The 19197-nt window shown below is 37.2% G+C and overlaps 2 protein-coding genes across 2 annotated transcripts; one reads left to right on the top strand and one right to left on the bottom strand.

Moving 5' to 3' along the window:
• Window positions 1–1280: 1280 nt before the first annotated feature.
• On the bottom strand, window positions 1281–3443 carry LOC113750359. Its single transcript, XM_027294346.1, has one exon. It carries the CDS (start codon window positions 3441–3443, stop codon window positions 1281–1283), a length of 2163 nt encoding a protein of 720 aa, XP_027150147.1.
• A 10004-nt stretch (window positions 3444–13447) lies between these two features.
• LOC113750358 lies at window positions 13448–19068 on the top strand. Its single transcript, XM_027294345.1, has 5 exons — window positions 13448–14009; window positions 14595–14744; window positions 15066–15236; window positions 16046–16638; window positions 18406–19068. The coding sequence occupies exons 1-5, from the start codon at window positions 13457–13459 to the stop codon at window positions 19066–19068; spliced, it is 2130 nt and encodes a 709-aa protein (XP_027150146.1). The 5' UTR covers window positions 13448–13456.
• The last annotated feature ends 129 nt before the right edge of the window (window positions 19069–19197 follow it).

Raw genomic sequence — 19197 nt, 5'->3', positions numbered from 1 at the left:
GGCAATGCTCCCCTTTACTCCTCTTGCAAATGTCACAAGACTATACGTAAGACTTCACATCCTTTTTCATGCCCGGCTAGTAGAAATAGTTCTTCATTCTCTGGTATGTTCCTTGGTTCCCCGAGTGCCCTCCAATTGCAGAATCATGCATGCAATTGATGAGCTGAGCCCTTAACTCTGAGTTACTCCCAATATACACTCTTCCCATATACCTGATAATCCCTTGTTGGTATGTGTAATCTTGCACACTAGATTTGTCCACCGCTAGTGCAATCAGTAGTTCCTTGGCCTTCTCATCCCCATTATAACTGCCAAAGACCCTTGCTAACCATAATGGCTTTGCTGTGGTTATGGCATGGACCTGCACCTGCTCACCACCTGATCCTTCATCCCTTCCTTCCATCCTTCTAGATAGAGCATCAGCCACCAAGTTATCCTTACCCCTTTTATATTGGATCTCATAGTCTAGTCCCATCAGCTTTGCTAACCATTTTTGCTGGAGAGGTGTAGTGATTTTTTGTTCCAGTAAGTATTTCAAACTTTCATGATCAGTTTTGATTATGAAGTGAGTTCCTAGCAAGTAGTGTCTCCATTTCCCTACTGCAGTAATCAATAACAATAATTCCTTTTCATATATGGACAGTGTTTGATTTTTGGGTCCAAGTGCCTGACTCATGAAAGCAATAGGCATACCTTGCTGCATCAAAACTGCTCCAATGGTCTTTTGGCTAGCATCGGTTTCCAATACAAATGTTCCAAAGAAATCAGGTGGTGCTAGTACAGGAGCTTGAGTCATAGCATGTTTGAGTTCTTGGAAAGCTTGCTCAGCTTGTTCATCCCACCCAAAACCATCCTTCTTTAGCAGATTAGTTAAAGGTTTAGCTATCTTCCCATATCCCTTCACAAATCTCCTGTAGTATCCTGTCAGTCCCAAAAAATCCCTTAAACCTTTAACAGTGGTAAGAGATGGCCAGGACAGCATAGCTTCCACTTTTGCAGGATCAGCAGAGACTCCCTCACCAGTAACTATATGCCCCAAGTACTCTACTCTATCTTGCCCAAATGAACACTTAGACATTTTTGCATATAAGGAGTGATTTCTGAGGGTGTCAAGAACAAGGGAGAGGTGTTTGAGATGGGAGTCAAAATTCGGGCTGTAAACTAGAATGTCATCGAAGAACACTAGCACAAATTTTCGAATAAAAGGTTCAAATACCAAGTTCATTAGAGCCTGGAAGGTTGCTGGTGCATTAGTGAGGCCAAATGGCATCACTAAGTATTCATAGAGGCCAGAGTGGGTTCTGAAAGCTGTTTTTTTGGATATCAGATGGGTGCATTCTTATCTGATGGTACCCTGACCTCAAATCAATTTTTGAAAAAATTTTGGCACCATGCAGTTCATCAAGGAGGTCATCAATGATTGGGATGGGGAACTTGTATTTGATAGTGAGGCTGTTAAGTTGTCTATAGTCAATGCATAACCTCCAAATGCCATCCTTCTTTTTAACTAGTAAGGCTGGGGATGCAAAAGGACTATGGCTAGTTTGGATGATACCAGTGGCCAACATTTCCTTGACTTGCCTTTCTATTTCTGTTTTTTGCCTGTGGGGATACCTATAGGGGCTAATCTTGAAAGGTTTAGTATCAGGTTTCAAAGGTATTTGATGATTGAGGCTACGGTTGGGGGGTAAAGTTGTAGGTGCAGTAAATATGTCATCATATTGAGCAAGTAATTGAGTGAGTGTTTTGGGCACAGTAGTTACCTGTGAGTTTTGTACTCGTATCATGCAAGAGTGTTGCAAGGCTGTTCTGATTTTGTTTCTGCAATACTTCTGGGCTGATACTCCTTGCTTCATCAACACCTTGGCAGAGTGGGAACCCCCTTGTAGTAACACCATTTCACCCTCCTTCTCAAATGATAATGACAACTTTTGAAAGTCAAAAGTCATGGGGCTATAACACTTCATCCAGTCAACCCCCAAAATCAGGTCGTATGGTTCCAAGTCTAGTACATACACATTGTGAGTAAAATGATGGTCTTGCATCATCCACTTCATACCAGGAATCCATTGCTCACAAACTAATTCTTTCCCATCAGCAATTCTGACTTTAAAAGGTTTATGATTCTTAACAGCTTCAGGGTAGAGTTGAGCAATAGTTGGCTTTATGAAGCAGTTGGTGCTACCTCCATCCAGCAGGATTGACACCTCTTGATCACCATAATATCCCAACATCTTAATGGTACTGGAAGACAATTGGCCAGAAACTGAGTGGAGGGATAGTGTAATATCCCTACCATACTTGTTGCCTTGATACTCAATGACCTCATCCTCTTCATCTGCTACTTCCTCTACTTGAGCCTCGCCCTCATCTGCTAGCAGCAAATGAATTCCCTTATTCCTGCAGACATGCCCAGGGGAGAACTTCTCTTCACATTTGTAACATAAATTGTGATCCTTCCTGTACTGGAACTCAGTGGGGGTAATCCTCCTAGAGCCTTGGGGAGTAGTTTTGTTGTTGCTGCTATCAAACATCTGATGTGCAGGCTTCTTCTGTATTGTCTCCGTAACTGGAGTTGGTTTTGTAGCCATCCTAGGTTGCTTAGCCATAACCTGTAAATAATGCTCCTGCCATCTCGCCTTCTCAAATGCTGATTGCAAGGTTGCAGGTTTGTGGATCTTGACCACAGACTTAATCTCCTCCTTTAGTCCACTTAGGAAACTGGAGATGTAATATGATTCAGTAAGACAAGGGACCTTGAGCATCACGGCAGCTCGTAGCTCTTCAAACCTTTCTTGGTAGGTGATTACTGTGGAAGTTTGATGAAGCTTGTTAAACTCCTCTATAACATCATCCTCCCCTAAATTCCCAAATCTACTACAAAACTCTTGGCTGAATCTGTCCCATCGTAACTCCCCCTTGTCCATCTTGAAACCTTGATACCAGATACTAGCTTTCCCATCCAGATGCAATTCCACTAAATCCATATGCTGCGAATCTGGAATGCGACATAAACGGAAAAACTTCTCACATCTCCTAACCCATTCTCTGGGGTTAGAGCCATCAAATTTGGGAAATTCCACCTTAGGAGTCCCTACAGGTAGGAAATTCCTCTCTCCTTGACTGGATAGCCCCAACTCCAAGTTTCTCTGAGGCCTTTGGACAGGTTGCCTCTTCGTATTGTCTGGTGAAATTCCTAAGATCCCTCGGTCGCTTTGCAAGCTTCTCACAAAAGCGGTGTATTGAGCATTCATGGAAACCATGAAATTTTTCATCTCAGCTGAGTTCACTTCCAAGTGTGCCTTCATATCAGAGTGATTTGTTGCCAATTTTTCTTCCAGTGCTAGTCTTGCAGCTGCATTGGCTTCAAGGATGCTCTGGATCCGTGAATCCTGCTTCTTCAGTTGTTCCTCGAAGCCTTTCATTCTGGTGCCCTCCGCCATAGTCAGCTACAGATTCGGTAGCTGAGCTTGCAGATCCAAGGGCCGCAAGCTCTGATACCAATTGTACTGGACTTGCACAACAAGAGACGAATTCAAGACAGAAATTAAGAGAAATGCAGATACAGAGAAAGTGAGAAGAGAGAGCAGAGGGAAGACTAGGATAGTATAGACGGAAATGAGAAATGTTACATCCAAAAACTACATCTCTTATCTTCCTCCTCTGCTTTATACTAGTTTCTGGTATTCTAACAATATAACTAACGCATGCAATATGAAATGACTCACATGCTCGATCAATTAACCGACACATGCAATCTGTTATTTGGAATATCTTTTACAACTAACTTCCTGACGTCAGATAACTAGACTCCAGCTCAGTCATTACACCATTCTTTCTCTAAGAGAGTTTAGTGCCTCTGAATATGCAAACTTAGAAAAAAAACAAGCCTTATTGCCTTCTCTGGAAACAAAATCCAGTCTATCACCAAAATACGGAGTGTTAGAAGCCATAAACTATATAAAAAAATAAGAGAAAAATAAATAAAAAAAATAAAAACAAGATGAACTCAAAAATAAACAAATTAATCTGGCACCAGTCCCCGGCAACGGCGCCAAAAAGTGACAGGTTGTCAGCCTGTGCAATAATAAAACATGCTCAAACTAAAAGTAATTTCTGTAAATAGTGGTAAGTAGGGTCGAATCCACAGGGATTGGGAGTACTTGTTTCTTTCCAAATCCACAGTAACAAAGGGGGGTGTTTTTGTGCAGAAGGTAACAATCAAGGAAATTCAAATAAAATCTAAGAAACTACTAAAAATTAAATAACAAATTACTAAAATCAAATGAGTGATAATTAAGGCTCTAGCCAAGAAATAACTTCAGCAATGGCGCACCTAATTGATCATCGAAACAAAAGCAATTCCAATTATTTATCAATAAATAGGTTATAACTACCAAACAAGCGATGGCAGTCAACCTCTCCTTACTGTGTCGGTGATTAAGGTACGCTCATTAATCACTGCTCTAATTGAGAAATAATCCTAGGTACGCCCATAAGATTTAATTTTTCAATTATTTTACGTATTAGAGGAGTCCTATTCTAATCAAATAACGCACTACCAGGGTTATTTTAGATTAGTCCGCGTATTCCCCTGACACAAACCCAATCATGTCAGTTGTCACTATTTGAGAGCAATTAAACAATTACAGATTTAATGCCCTAATTGACAATAGATTATCCAATCAACTAATTATCTGGATCCAAAACAATCAATTAATTAAATAATCATAAGTACTGCAACCAAGGAATATGCGAATACCAATAAATAAAGAAAAGTTAAAATTAAATCGATCTCACAAGTTTAGGCGAACCAAAACCTCCGTTGCTCCTTGACTAGAGTGGAGAAATTAGTTCATGTTTAATGAGAACAAAACATACGAAACTGAAGCAAAAGCTGCGGCCATTGCCCTGATTGTTCCAGGCATATGCGGCAAGAGAACCACAAAGGACGAAAAGTAAAAGTCAAAAGGAAAAACTACGGGAAATCATTCAACTCTGCCTAATTGACATGCGAGAATTTAAGCTACAGGGAAGCCAACCAAGGAAAGGTCAAAGAGCAAAAAGCTCCCCCGGGGCCCCTGCTCCTCTGCAATTTCTATTCTTATATAGTAGTCTATCTCTTGCTTTCTTTCCATCGTTTGTGCGGCGGTCTCCTAATCCAAGCCCATCCGTCCGCTGCCCTCTTTCGCAATTTTACCAAAATAGGCACAATGTCTTCTTTTTCAAAAATGCCTTTGGGACAAGCTCTATCATTTGGACCCTTTTTCTGCTAAATTGGCACCTGTTATTATATTTTCATTCTACTCCCTGAAATAAATACAAATTACGAAAAGTGAGTAGAATCCAGCAATTAATCCACATCAGGTTAGGTAATAGAAAAAATTAATAATAAAATAAATGATAAAATTGCGCGCTATCAACTAGCCCAAACAATAGAAGTCCTGCATAGACCGTATGTAAGGTATCTACAAAAATACCAATACTGGCTTTTATTCTTACTCACACAACACTTGCAATGTCTACTACTAAAGCCACGGATGACTTTTGACTTTTGAGCTCAACATCTAGTAATCAGGTGCATGGGTGTACCAAGCAGGGCATGTTCCCTTTGTCCTGATCTCTTCAAAGCCAATCGAAATCCCAAGTACTGTGGAGTTTAGAAGAAGAAACAAAGGAATGATTAATTAGTTCAGCAGTAAACCCCAACATTCAGTTTCAGGGTTGGTTACCATTCACGGGGACGGCTTTTTCACACCCCAACTGCAATTTTAGGATGGCTCCTTTTTTAGTCATTTCCTTTCCCTCTCTTTTATTGGTTTTTAAGTAAATGGATATATATGGTTTTTGTGAATAATTCATATAAATCCATTTAATTTAATGGTTTTACTTTGATCAACCATTTAAAATCAATACTATAAATGGATAATCCATTATTCATTTAATTATGGATTATATGGATGGATAAATGGATCTCAATCCAAATTGTCACTTCTAATAGAATCCTCCCATATTATAATATTATGTCTAGCAATGCACACTAAATATCATTTGGTGGTCAATAAATAGAATTAATATAGCACATGGCATGAAAGCCTATGCAACACCTCCTGACGAAAACTCTTCTGCAATTTGGCTAATTTGAGGAAATAATCAGAAATGGGGCTTCCTGACATTATCTTCTGCAATTTTAGTGGAGATATAATTGTGACATTGTGTCTGAGCATTAGAATATATATATTTGGAGTGGCAAAACTCAAAAATTTAAGTACGAAAGACCCAGCCAAAGAAGAACAAACAGATCAACGCGAATGAAATACGCATCCAAGGATCATTGTATGATGTGCTCATGAAACGAAGATGAAATTAAGGAATTAGACTTTTGGAGTTGCGACATGCATTGTCAATTGAAGAACAATTTTGGAGCCAAAAAGCCAGGGTCAAATGGCTTAAACACGGAGATCGTAATTCAAGGTATTTTCATGCGGTAGTAAGACAGAGACGGGCTCAAGGAATGATTCACCGCATCAAAAAGTCAAACGGTGTTTGGGTGGACAAGAATGATGATATAGCAACTGAGGCAATAACATATTTTTCTGACTTATTCACGTGTTCTTTAGAGTCATCTTCCGATTTGCGGTACCTAATTCCATCCATAATCTCGGAAGAGGACAACGAAAAATTGGAAGAGGTTCCTTCGATTGAAGAAGTCTATCGAGTCGTGAGATCAATGGATGGGGACAGTGCTGCGGGCCCAGATGGTTTCACAGGTAAATTTTTTACATTTGCCTGGGAAGTTGTCGCCCAAGATGTATATAATGCAATACTCAGTTTTTTCTGTGGGGCAGAGTTGCCGCGATTCATCACATCTACCTCCATTGTGTTAATTCCGAAGATGCCAAATCCTCAGGATTTTTCTCAATATAGGCCCATCAGTCTGTGTAACTTCTTCAACAAATTATTATCCAGGATCTTAGCTGATAGAATTGCTTATGTTCTGCCCAAAATTATTTCACCCCAGCAGACAGGCTTTGTGAAGAGGCGCAATATAACAGATAATTTTCTGCTAGCTCAGGAGATAGTTTCGGGTATTGGGAAAAAAAATAGAGGAGGCAATGTGGTAATGAAGCTTGACATGTCTAAGGCTTATGACCGGGTGGCATGGGATCATATTATTGATGTTCTCAGGAGGTTTGGCTTCGGAGAAATATTTATTGATTTAGTATGGCGATTGATCTCTAATGTCTGGTTTTCGGTCATTTTAAATGGGGCATCTCATGGTTTTTTTAAATCTACGAGAGGCCTCCGTCAGGGTGATCCTTTATCGCCTGCTTTATTCATTATAGGGGCTGAGGTGTTATCTAGAGGACTGAATAACCTTGCCATGCAATCGGGTTTTGTGGGATTCAAAGTCCCGTATGCATGTCCTACTATAACTCATTTGGCGTTTGCGGATGATGTTCTCATATTTGCAAACGGATCCTCTTATTCTCTAAAGGTTATCATGCAGGTGCTAGAGGCTTATCAAAGGTGTTCGGGTCAGCTAATAAATGTGCTAAAAACTTGTTACCTGGTTCATCCATCTTTACCACCGGCAAGACGAAGGGTGATTGAACGTATCACCAAGTTTACCTGGCAACCATTTCCAATTCGGTATTTGGGTTGCCCCCTTTACTTTGGGAGATGCAAATCATCATATTTTGGAGAAGCGTGTCAGTCTATTCTAGGGAGAATTATATCATGGAAATCAAGGATGCTTTCCTTTGGAGGTAAGATAGTTCTAATCAAACATGTCTTGGCATCGATGCCAGTACATCTGATGTCGGCTGCGGTTATCCCGAGTAAGGTATTTAGAACTATAGAAAAGGCTTTCTCGACCTTCATATGGAGCTCTTCACCCGAGGATTCGAAATTTCACTGGATACGTTGGTCCCATATGTGCTATCCAATAGATGAGGGAGGAGTTGGATTTCGGAAGCTACAAGACATCTATACAGCTTTCTCATTCAAACTTTGGTGGAATTTTAGAAAGGGTTTGTCATTGTGGGCTGAATTTATGAAAGCAAAATATTGTAGACACCTTCATCCTTGTCAGGTAGAAATCAAGGCAATGGACTCCGCACTCTGGCGCAGGATGGTCAATGTGAGTCGACAAGTGGAATTCTCTATGCTATGGATTGCAAAAGACGGCGCTTGTCATTTTTGGTACGACAATTGGTTGGGGGGTGGTGCTTTGTTCCACCAAGCGACCGTTGTCCCACATTTGTCTTTTGCTAATTTCATCATCAATGGACACTGGGATGTGAATTTGTTATATCAGATAATGCCGAGGGAAATGGTGCCCTCTATTTTAGAGCACCCGATTCCAGAAGAAGGGGGTGAATCTGAAGTCATTTGGACGCTCACAACATCTGGAAACTTCTCTATAGCTTCGGCATTTCGGGATATTAGGCAGGCCCGCAACAAGTCTATGGTCTTTAATACAATTTGGCATTCTCAGCTCCCTTTCAAAGTTTCATTCTTCATGTTACGATTGTTGCTGGGGAGACTGCCGGTTCCAGATCGGTTATGTAAACTTGGTTTACATTTACCCTCAAAGTGTTTTTGCTGTGCTTCAGCATCTGAGGAATCAATTGAACATTTATTTTCTACTGGCCATATAGCGTCGACAGTTTGGCACTATTTTGGAGCTTCATGTGGTTTGTCCTTTCCAGGGTCATCTTTGAGGCCCCGTATAGTTGGTTGGTGGCTCAGCTCATATGATTCTGAAATGCAACGATTTATTGGGCACATTCTACCCAGCATTGTCTGTTGGCAGATTTGGAAAGCAAGGAATAAAGCAATGTTTGAGGATGTTCAGATGAGGCCGCTAGCCATTTGTCGTGCCATTTTCTCGGAAATCCAGACCATGGTGGGAATTCATTTCAAACAAGTGTTCAGAGTACAGTCATTTCATCATTTGTATGATTGGTCGTATTCTTCTCATACTGAGGTTACATACAAACTTGTTCGCTGGGAAGCAAAGGAATCCGATCGGTTCATATTAAATACGGATGGCTGTTCTAAGGGCAATCCAGGAGTGAGTGGAGGCGGTGGGGTTCTTCGGGATTCAAATGGCATACCTTTGATTGGATTTTCGGCATATCTTGGGGAAACTACAAGTCTATGTGCAGAGGTTCGGGCACTCCTTATTGGTCTTCAAACTTGTGTACATAGGGGTTTTCAAAATCTCTATGTTCAATCGGATTCTTTATTATTAGTTGGAATTCTTCAGAATCGCATTCAATGCCCCTGGAAGATTCGACGAGAGATTAGGCAGATTTGGCAGTTGGCGAAAGATCCTGATCGTTTTTCGCATTGCTATAGGGAAGCTAACAAAGTTGCTGATGCGTTGTCCAATGTGGGCGTATTTCATCCAGAGCATCAAGTCAAGCTTTACGAGGCCTTTAATTCGTTCCCAACTATGGCTCGTGGGGCCATTCGACTTGATAGATTAGGAATGCCTTCAATTCGGAAAAGTAAGCGTATGAAGGGCTGAGAACAAAGGACAACTGGAGCTAATATGCGGTTGAATGAGACATGGAGGTTTTGTGTTTGATTTATTACCTTTTCAGTCGATTGCTGTACTTCGAATTGGTCTTTCTCAGTGTGTAAAATTTGCTCCTATCTATAAAATAAAATAATTTAATAAAAAAAAAAAAAAAAAAAAAGGAATTAGACTTTTGTTAAGCATAGAACTTGTTCGAAACTTTCTTATCTGTTGTGATGCCTTACCTCTAGCAGTCAGTCTAGATGTATCGTGTCCCTGCATGCTAATACTCTATTGTCTTTCCTGTATCAAATAGATACTGCAACTTGCACGCAGACATTTTTCTATTTTTATTTTTTTGATAAAATAGAAGCCAATATTATTAATAAATTAGTTGGAAATCATTTAGCACGATCTGGTTGACAAAAAAAAAAAGAACTGCCCCAAGGGCTGGGCATATATAGAACATGTCACAAATAAAAATGATTAGATTTAATAGAGTAACAAAATATAAAAGATTATACTATAAATATCAAATTATCAAATTTGACCAATTACACGAGCTTTTCTATAAATATTTGGAGCATGTCTATTCTCTCACATCTGTTATCCAATTGGTTCAAGTTCAAAACTATATAGGAGGTTTCAAATTATTTCTTTGTTAATTTTCTCTTTTTATAATTGTAAATGGTGTATACTGCATAGCATACGGGACAGTTGTGGTGCAGCCCTTTCAAAAGAATGGAGTCTATCCATCTTCAGTAGCAGCATCTTGGACATGAATTGTGCAAAATGTTAAAAAAGATGTTCGGTAAAAGAGGATGAATGGGGTCTTAGTTAGCACTAAAAGATGGAAACTATCCATCTTTCATATATCAACTTATATTAATTATTAGTCTAATCTAATTAACTTCTAATTATATATCATAAAAGTAATCTAACGGTTGGGACAGCAATATAATCATTAAGGTTAAGCATTATACACTGGAACAATGAAAAAAGGAAAAGAAAATATAACTGTCCCCCAATTGCATATTGCATATGTGTCCCCAAATGTCCCTCAATTGCTTATTGCATATCGAATTAGGGGTTCACAAGTTTCATTTCAAAACAGTTTGCCCCTGAGCTGTAAATAAGTAGATGTATGGTGTAAATGAATCTAGATAGGGTATAAACAAATAGGATTGTAATGTAAATAAAATGGCCATTCGGCCTCAACTGATTTAAACTGGAATTTGCAAGGTCGTAATCTATTGGATATCTGTGCTTCAAATGTGTCTGATCTTAAATGCACAAAAAATAATTAATATAAAAACGCCACCTAAGTTTAAGTTGTCCCTATGACACTTATTGGTGAAGAAAGGTGCTAGATTTTTATACACTCTTTCGTCCCATTTTGATAGCATTGGATTTCTCTTGCACAATTTAAAAAAATTAGTTAATTTTATTAAAAAAATAAATCTAGCCTAATGTTTTTTTAAAAATACTCTTGCATTAATATTAGGAGCATCATAATCATTGTACTTTTACATTAATTACAACAGTAATAATGATGATATATTGCGCATTCAAGACATATATCAAGGCAGTTATTGGTAGAAAAGTTGACTGTATTAAATAATATAGATTATATTTACAGATAACAAAGTATATAAAATAAAGATATCTTAGAGATATTAAAAGTTAACTTTATTTTTCAATTGAAAAATGGACTATAATTTGGAATGAATGAAAAAGGAAAACAAAATTATCAAAGTGAGATAGAGCGAGTAATTGTTAAATAGATAAATGCGGCTCCCCACGTCTTGCTTGATAATCCACCACTTCTTACCTGCCCAGACGCAAGAAAGGGTGAGCACTTAGAAATTAATGAGTGTATCAATCCTTCACGTGCACTCAAGGAAGCTAGTACTAGTAGTACACTGGTTATAGAGTTGCATTGCCGAAATTGGTCGATCCTACAAAAGCGCTTTTGCTCTATGTCTCTAAAGTTTATTCCACGCTTACCAACTAAGTTTGATATTGGAGACAATCCTCAACTAAATTAGAGACGATCACCAACCAAATTAAGAAAAAAATTGATCTTCGTACACTGATTTTTGTTTTTTGCTCGAAAACTTGTTAACAAATGTCGAATAAATTTTAAACAAAACTTGAAATAATAATTCTTCTTTTACATTTATTCCATTTTTAGGTTCTAATATATATATAAGAGATTACTTCATTATCTAATACTAAGTCCCAAGTCAGTCTCCCTCTTGTACCAATTGCCACAATAAAGCTCACTTACAAGCAGTCAAAGATAATTGAGCTGATAAGAATGGTTCTCCTCCTGTTACAATAATTCATCTCCTCATGGGTTCAGCAGTCTTTTTCATCCATTAACATCAAAATTCCAAAAAGGGAGAAAAAAGGAGAGAAAAAAGATGTCATGTACTTCAACATTCGTCACCGTCTGAGAGTACCTTTTGTTTTTGGAATTCTCTTACAGTAAAACCCAATGCAAAGCTTTACCCTGAAACACTCAAGAGATCATTCCTTAACCATGTTACAATTGAAGTATTTTCGAGAATGTAGTACGAGAAATGCCTGCTATTTTTATCTATAAATTAGTGTAAACATGAACCTTGCTTATCGTAGATAAATCTAAGAAAGGCTGATCAAAGAGAAAACGATCACAAATTTTGAGATGGAGCGTCACAATGTGATGTCAAATGCAGACATCGAAGAGCTGGTGAAACGTGGTGGTAAGAATTAATTGTTTTGTGGTTGTTTTCGAATATTTTGAATCTATTTATTCATTTAACTTATGTGTCAAAGTTTTAATTCTCAATTTAAGTGATTTGTAAAGTTCCGGTTTGAGTCTGTACCGCATCAGATCATGAGCTTGTGGTCTTCCCCTTTTTTTCTCATACTAAGTTGTAGCCTCGGCTTCTTAGACTTTGGCGTGAGAAATAGAATAGAAACCTAGGCTTCCGCTTTCTTGAGCTGTTGCTTGTTCGCCAGTTATATCAAATTTTTGCTGAAGTTTTAGTTTCCAAAATCTTTTGATGTATTTCACATAAATCTCGAATATATACACTTTCTCAACACACGATAACATATTACGACAGTTAGTATGATGAGTGGAAAAAAGGGTTTAAATCTTCTTTAGACCAGCTACCACGGTCAGTGAGGTTGAGTTAATCCGAACTCGATCGGTCCAGCCAATTAAGAAAAAAGGTGAGCTTCGGTTCAAGTCGAACTCCAAAAAATTACGCGCCAAGCTTCTAAGAAAGATAGGCTCAGTCTTACTTAGGCCGACCAACAAATTATTGTGGATATTCGTCCGTTAATATTGTATAGATAGTTAAACAATAATGAAACAGTGCGCAGAAATATGTGCATCTTTCCAGGAGTCTCATGTCAGTGCTAAATTTAGAGTTTCTTATGTTTGCAAAAATGTATGATGACTATTGAGCTTTATGCATGATCATGTCATACAGTTGGATTACTTTCACTAACGATCTCAACCCTAGTTTACAATACTGGGATTATATTGTAATACGTTCCACTCTCTATAATTGGAGTTATTGAGATGTAAGTTTTGGAATGGTACAAATCTTAATTATGAGTTATGTTGTAATGGTTAGAAAGGGATTAAGTTTCTTTATACTAAAAGTGTATGCATTAACCGGTCTGGATGCAGATTCATATTTGTTCATTTACACAATGTTAAAGATTAATCTTTTGATAAAAATTAAAAATAACAACAATAATATTAATAACAATGACATTATTAATAATAATTACATTATTATTAATAATGTTATTGCCTAAAAAACCACCACATCATCATCATCATCATTACTACTACTACTATTGTATGCCTGGCCCCTTCTAAATTGACTTGAACTGCCAGTGCCAGGCGCCGATTTGAAACGACTTATGGATACGGGGGAAGGGGGTGAGCAAGATGCTCAAGCTGATTCAGCCAATCACCCAGAACTATACAGAGCTGCAATGAAAGGGAGATGGAAAAAGGCTAAAGTCATCTTTGATCAAGATCCAGATGCAGTGAAAAGAAAAATCTCCAACCTTGGCATGACAGCCCTTCATGTGGCGGCTAGCTGCGGCCGGTCAGAGTTTGTGGAGCAGTTAGTGAAGATTCTATCTCGGGAGCAGCTTGAGGCCATAGATCAACTTGGCCGAACTGCTCTCCATCACGTGGCCTTAGCTGCAGATGTGGACGCTGCCAAAGCAGTGGTGGCTAAGAACCCAAATTTGCCTTACCTTGGGGATGTGAATAGACTTACCCCCCTCTTCTATGCTGCTAAATGGCGACATCCATCACAAAGCAAGAAAATGGTGGAGTATCTCTGCCAAGTAATTACTGAGGACGAAAATGTGCCTGTTCTTCTTGAGGGCAGAGTTTGCAATGCCTTCACGGATGATTCAGCTCCCGACTTAATTGTGGCAATCACTGCTACGGGATCATATGGTGAGCCAGCCTGTACAGATAAGCTCCTTAATTTTTATTTTTAGTGTAAGTAAGAGGTATCGAACTCGTGGTGTCTCACTTACATTTATTCCCCTTATACCATTCAACCAATCCCTCCCCTAATTAAGTTCCTTATATATCATATATATATATATATATATATATATATATATATATATATATATGGGGCATGGGTGTTTGAATTTTGAAATTATTGGTTTAGCTACAATTTTATAACATGGCCAGTAAAGCCCATTCCTCAAAAGTCAAAACCTTTAGTGTCACATCTGATCATTGCTGAAGCCAGAGTATTTACTTTGGAGAGGTAATTTCATGTCCATACGCAAGGATTTTGAAATCAACATAAAAATTTTATGAAATTATTCTGGGACCAAATCTTCTAATTCATAAATAATTTGTTTAAAAAATTCTTTCCATTTTTAATTAGAGGAGATAATATAGTTTAATCTCCAGGACATGCGGTGGTGGCCCGCCCCAAGTTCCATCCTTGCCTCTAAAGTAACAATAACAAAAACTTACATGTCTTAAACTAAAGATACTAATGATCATAGATTTCTTTTACAGATACTGCTTTGCGTATCCTTGAGAGATATCCTGAGTTGGCTTATAAAGAAAACCACAACAAAATGTCCATACTTCATGTACTCGCAATGCAGCCTAAAGCATTTGCAAGTGGAAATAAAATTTCTGCATGGATATCCTGGATTTATAAATGTAAGTAATCCTTTCCGAATCTTCATCCTTAGAGTTTCTGGTTTGCTTATGGTATGTGTGTGTGTATATATATATATGTGTATGTATATATGTATGTGTGTGCGCGCGGCGTACATGGTTGTGTGTATATATAAAACTTTCTTAAGCAAAAAAATGCGACGTAAAACTTATTTCTTTCCAGCTCATTACTTTAGCATAGGATTTCTATCTTTCTTGTGCTTGATATTTATCAGTATCAAGTACATTGATATGCGATAAGTAGTTCTTCAGTTTATCAGTTCCAGTTTGTGCGATTTTACTCTAATTCTCGTTACTCTTTAGTGGTACAAGTTGATAAGGAGGAAACTAAGCACAAAGATTCAACAAGTGGGGTTGCTATACAAGTTGATAAGGAGGAAACTGAGCACAAAGATTCAACAAGTGGTGTTGCTAACAGCAAGAATCGAGACTCAGCAGCTTTATTCTTCAAATTTATGAGCAAGTTCAATAAAGGTTTGGAAGTTCTACGGCTACTTTATCTTTGTTTATTACTCTATTAGTTCCTTATGCTTCCAATAATTTGGGATGCTAAAAATGTTCGGTGACGTATAGTGTTTAGGGTTAATTGCTTCTACATACATGAGGCTTAACCAGATTATAAAACCTATCCTGTGGTTTGACCATATTACTGTCAAACCCCTTGAATGACAAGACAATTATCAAATATCCCCTCCACGTTAGTTGGCGTTAAAAATAAAGCTTGGATCAGTACAGATGTATATCTAAAAGACCCTAAGTACCCTTGAAAACAAGAATAACAACAAAGGGCAAAATAAGTATTTTAGATTATACAGTCAATTTAGACAGTCTCCATCCATTTCTCATATTTGTTCAAATTACATGTAGGTTCTCTAAAGAATTTTAAAGATTTAGATAGTTTCCTAACTTTCGCTTAAATCACGGGGATAGGAGGTTTACTAGAATTTAACCCTTTTAAAAATTTCAACTTCATGCACTGAATACTCAAGCCTGTAATTTTTTGAATATTCACGATTTTGATTACAGTCATTGGATACTCAACCCAATGTAGCTGAAGTCACCTAGATCAAATTTCTGTTCTTGGATTGGCTACTTACTAGAAAATTTTTTAGTATTCTCTAAACACTTTTCCAATCACTGTTTTATTTTCTTACCAGTCATCTCACATAAACTATATCACAAAAAGTGCTAGACCATTATTCCTAAAATATTTTTCCGAATAATCTTCAGTACAAACGTAAAGTTGTGCGTGCTTACTTGCCTTGTCTTTCTATTTGTCGCAGGAATATGGAAGATGTTCAAAACAATGCAAAGAAACTTGGATGCAGTTAGACTTGTAAAGTTTGTCTGTAAAGAGTTGCAAAAACAAGAAATGGAATTTGTTCAGAATTACTTCATCCCCAAGGATAGAACTGCAATCTTGCACTTAGCCGTGGAGCATGGAGTATATGAACTTGTACAAGAATGTTTAAAACATTTTCCTGATCTAATTTGGTATGCAGAAACAGCCACGGGAGGTGTGTCGTCGCGTGATGCCACAGGTGTTCAATACACATACACGGCCACTGGCCGTTTGCTGTTGCATGATGATCAATATACAGACACATCCACCGGACATTTCACGTTGGATGACGGTCAATATGCGAACATACCTACCGGACGTTTGTTGTTGCATGTAGCTATTGAGCATCGCCGAGTGGAGATATTTAATTACTTGATTAATTTGATTGGAAAAAATACAAAGGCGTATGCCGACTTACAACTTGAGGGGAAAAATAATTCCCTTCATCTGGCAGCAAAATTGGCTCCTACACCTCAACTCCAATCCGTCCCAGGTCCTGCATTTCAGATGCAGCGAGAATTACAATGGTTCAAGGTAACTAATGCAATGTTTTGGCAATTCTATCTCAAACCGTCTACAGAATACTCTTTACTTCCCATATAAGATACATGTCTATTTAAACATATACTTTTAGGCACCCATTGCATTTCTAAAAGGTTTTGGGTTCTTTGTTACACTTTTAGTAACCCACCTATTCTACGCCACATTTTAGAATGATAGTTGTCCCTATAATCCTACTGAATTTTGCAAGAAAGGGACAAATAGTGTTACCCCAAAATAAAATGTATTGTGTCACAAAAGTGTAACACCAAAAAGTATAGGGAGAATTGTAGTTTTGATTCCCAATATTTGGTCAATGTGGTGATCTAGTTCTTAATGTTTTGATCAAAGCAAATGTGGTTTTCAAAGTTTCTAATTTTAGATAAATTTAGGACAATTAACGGAAATTCAATCTTTCCTAACGGTCAAAATCAAATTTCTGTTAGTCAACTATTTTGACTTTACATTTTTAGTCCCCAAAGTTTGGAATATGAATTATTATAGTCTCTTAAGTTTTGAATAGTAATATTGGCGGTTTTATAGTGAAACTAAATATAAATTGGGTTGAAATTGTATTATTTGTACTAAAAAAAAATCTAGTATCAAAAAATATGAAAAAACTAAACAAACCTTTCTTCTTTATTTCATTAATCATGCTACTAATTTCTAATATATTTCTTCTCTTTTGCATAGTTGGTCTCCAATTTGGCAAAATACATGTAATTATATCAATAAATAATTGATAATGAATTTTATCATTTTTTACTTATACTAATAATTAAGCACTCAATTTGATATCCCTTTAAAAAGTAAACAACTATATGTAATTAAGTTGATTGAAAATAATTTTTCCTATTATATTTTTTTGGCATTTCAATTAGCTGTCAATTAGGTTTCAAATAAACAATCATTTTATATAATTGTTTAAATTCTTGATAGAATTATGAATGCAAGTGAACATATATATGAGTACATTAAAATTTTATTATTAAAATATTTAATTTAGAAGGAAAGACAAGAAAAAAAAAAGAAGTATTTTAAAAAATTTATAAGAGTACGTCATTTGGTAATTACCTTTACTTATTAATGTAGTCAAGATTCCTAACCAAAACTAATTGAAGCCTATCTCTACAAATCACATGACAATTTATATAATAGTATTACAATAAAGTTATATACTAATTAGGATTCTCCATTTTTCATGACTTTGTAAAATATCATCCATACATTGTTATTCAATTATAATTAATTTAACAAATAGATATGTTTTTAGGCTAAAAGACAGCATTGAGTTAACGTGAAGTGATTTTAGGAATTTTTATAAAGATTTCAGAACACATTTGTTATGTATTTAAATTTAGTTCACATTTTATTTCATTGGAAAAACTTAAATATAACTATTTGAAACATAAAGGACCATATTGATCAAAATTTCAAAAATTAGGGACCAAAAATGCAAAATTAAAATTTTTGATTAACTCCAATTTAAATTTGACCATTATACATTGTAATTTTTCATTAGTTGTCGTAGATCTACCTAAAATCGGAAACTTTGGGGACCATATTTGCTGTGGTTGGAATAATAAAGACCACAAACATTGGGGACCAAAACTGCAATTCTCCCAAAAGTATAATAGCTGACCCAAAACTTTATTTAACTTCATACCCATAAATTTTGTAGTTTTGCTATAAATTAATTGCACTAGTATTAGCAAATTAAGTGCATAAACATCGATTAATCCTCTAAGTAACTGCATGCAGGCCGTGGAAGCATTAGTCTATTTTGAGTTAAGGACAGAAAAGAACTCGGGTGGAAAAACACCTCGAGAATTATTCTTTGATGAGCATAAAGATTTGCTAACTAATGCAAAGGAATGGATGAAGGATATGTCAAATTCGTGCATGGTCGTAGCTACTCTGGTTGCAACAGTTGCATTTGCTGCTATGATAACTGTACCCGGTGGCAACAATGGCAACACGGGCGTCCCGATTCTGGCCAGGAAAAAACTTTTCCTGGCATTTTCCATATCAAACGCGTTTTCCATGATATTCTCCGCCATTTCTCTGCTCATGTTCCTCTCGATGCAAACATCGAGATATACAGAAGACGATTTTCTGGACTTACTGCCCAAGGTTTTGCTGAGAGGTCTAATTTCCTTGGGTGTCGCTGTAGCCACAATGATGATATCTTTTGGTACAGCAATAGGATTGTCACTTCAGACAAGGCTTAACTGGGCTTACATTCCCATCACTGTCGTTGCTTGTTTCCCTGTTATCATTTTCACCTGGTTGCAGCTTCCTTTGCTTTTGCAAGCGCTCCTATTCAAATCTGGACCTGGCATTTTTCAGGGACAAAGGGATCGCAAGTCTTGGCGTCTCAGGAAAATTGGCCACCGTCTATTGTTGGCAAATGACAGGGTTTGATCTCATTCCACAATTTGCTGCTAATTTGTTTACCATTGTATAGATGGCTTTCACATGAGTATATTGAATATCTTTTACTCTTAAAACTTTAATTTCTCCTTGCGAGTTTCTTGTTTACGTGTTCATATC

This window comes from Coffea eugenioides, chromosome 10 (genome assembly GCF_003713205.1).
Source record: "Coffea eugenioides isolate CCC68of chromosome 10, Ceug_1.0, whole genome shotgun sequence".
Taxonomy (NCBI): domain Eukaryota; kingdom Viridiplantae; phylum Streptophyta; class Magnoliopsida; order Gentianales; family Rubiaceae; genus Coffea; species Coffea eugenioides.
The sequence above is the reverse complement of the archived record's forward strand: the minus strand, read 5'-3'. Positions and strand labels throughout refer to the sequence as shown.

Excerpts from the sequence above, each read along its gene's own strand:
- LOC113750359 (XM_027294346.1), bottom strand. The coding sequence starts at position 3,443 with ATGGCGGAGGGCACCAGAATGAAAGGCTTCGAGGAACAACTGAAGAAG.
- LOC113750358 (XM_027294345.1), top strand. The coding sequence starts at position 13,457 with ATGGATACGGGGGAAGGGGGTGAGCAAGATGCTCAAGCTGATTCAGCC. Across the intron at positions 15,237-16,045 it reads TATGAGCAAGTTCAATAAAG|GAATATGGAAGATGTTCAAA; the intron begins GTTTGGAAGTTC and ends TATTTGTCGCAG. Across the intron at positions 16,639-18,405 it reads GAGAATTACAATGGTTCAAG|GCCGTGGAAGCATTAGTCTA; the intron begins GTAACTAATGCA and ends AACTGCATGCAG.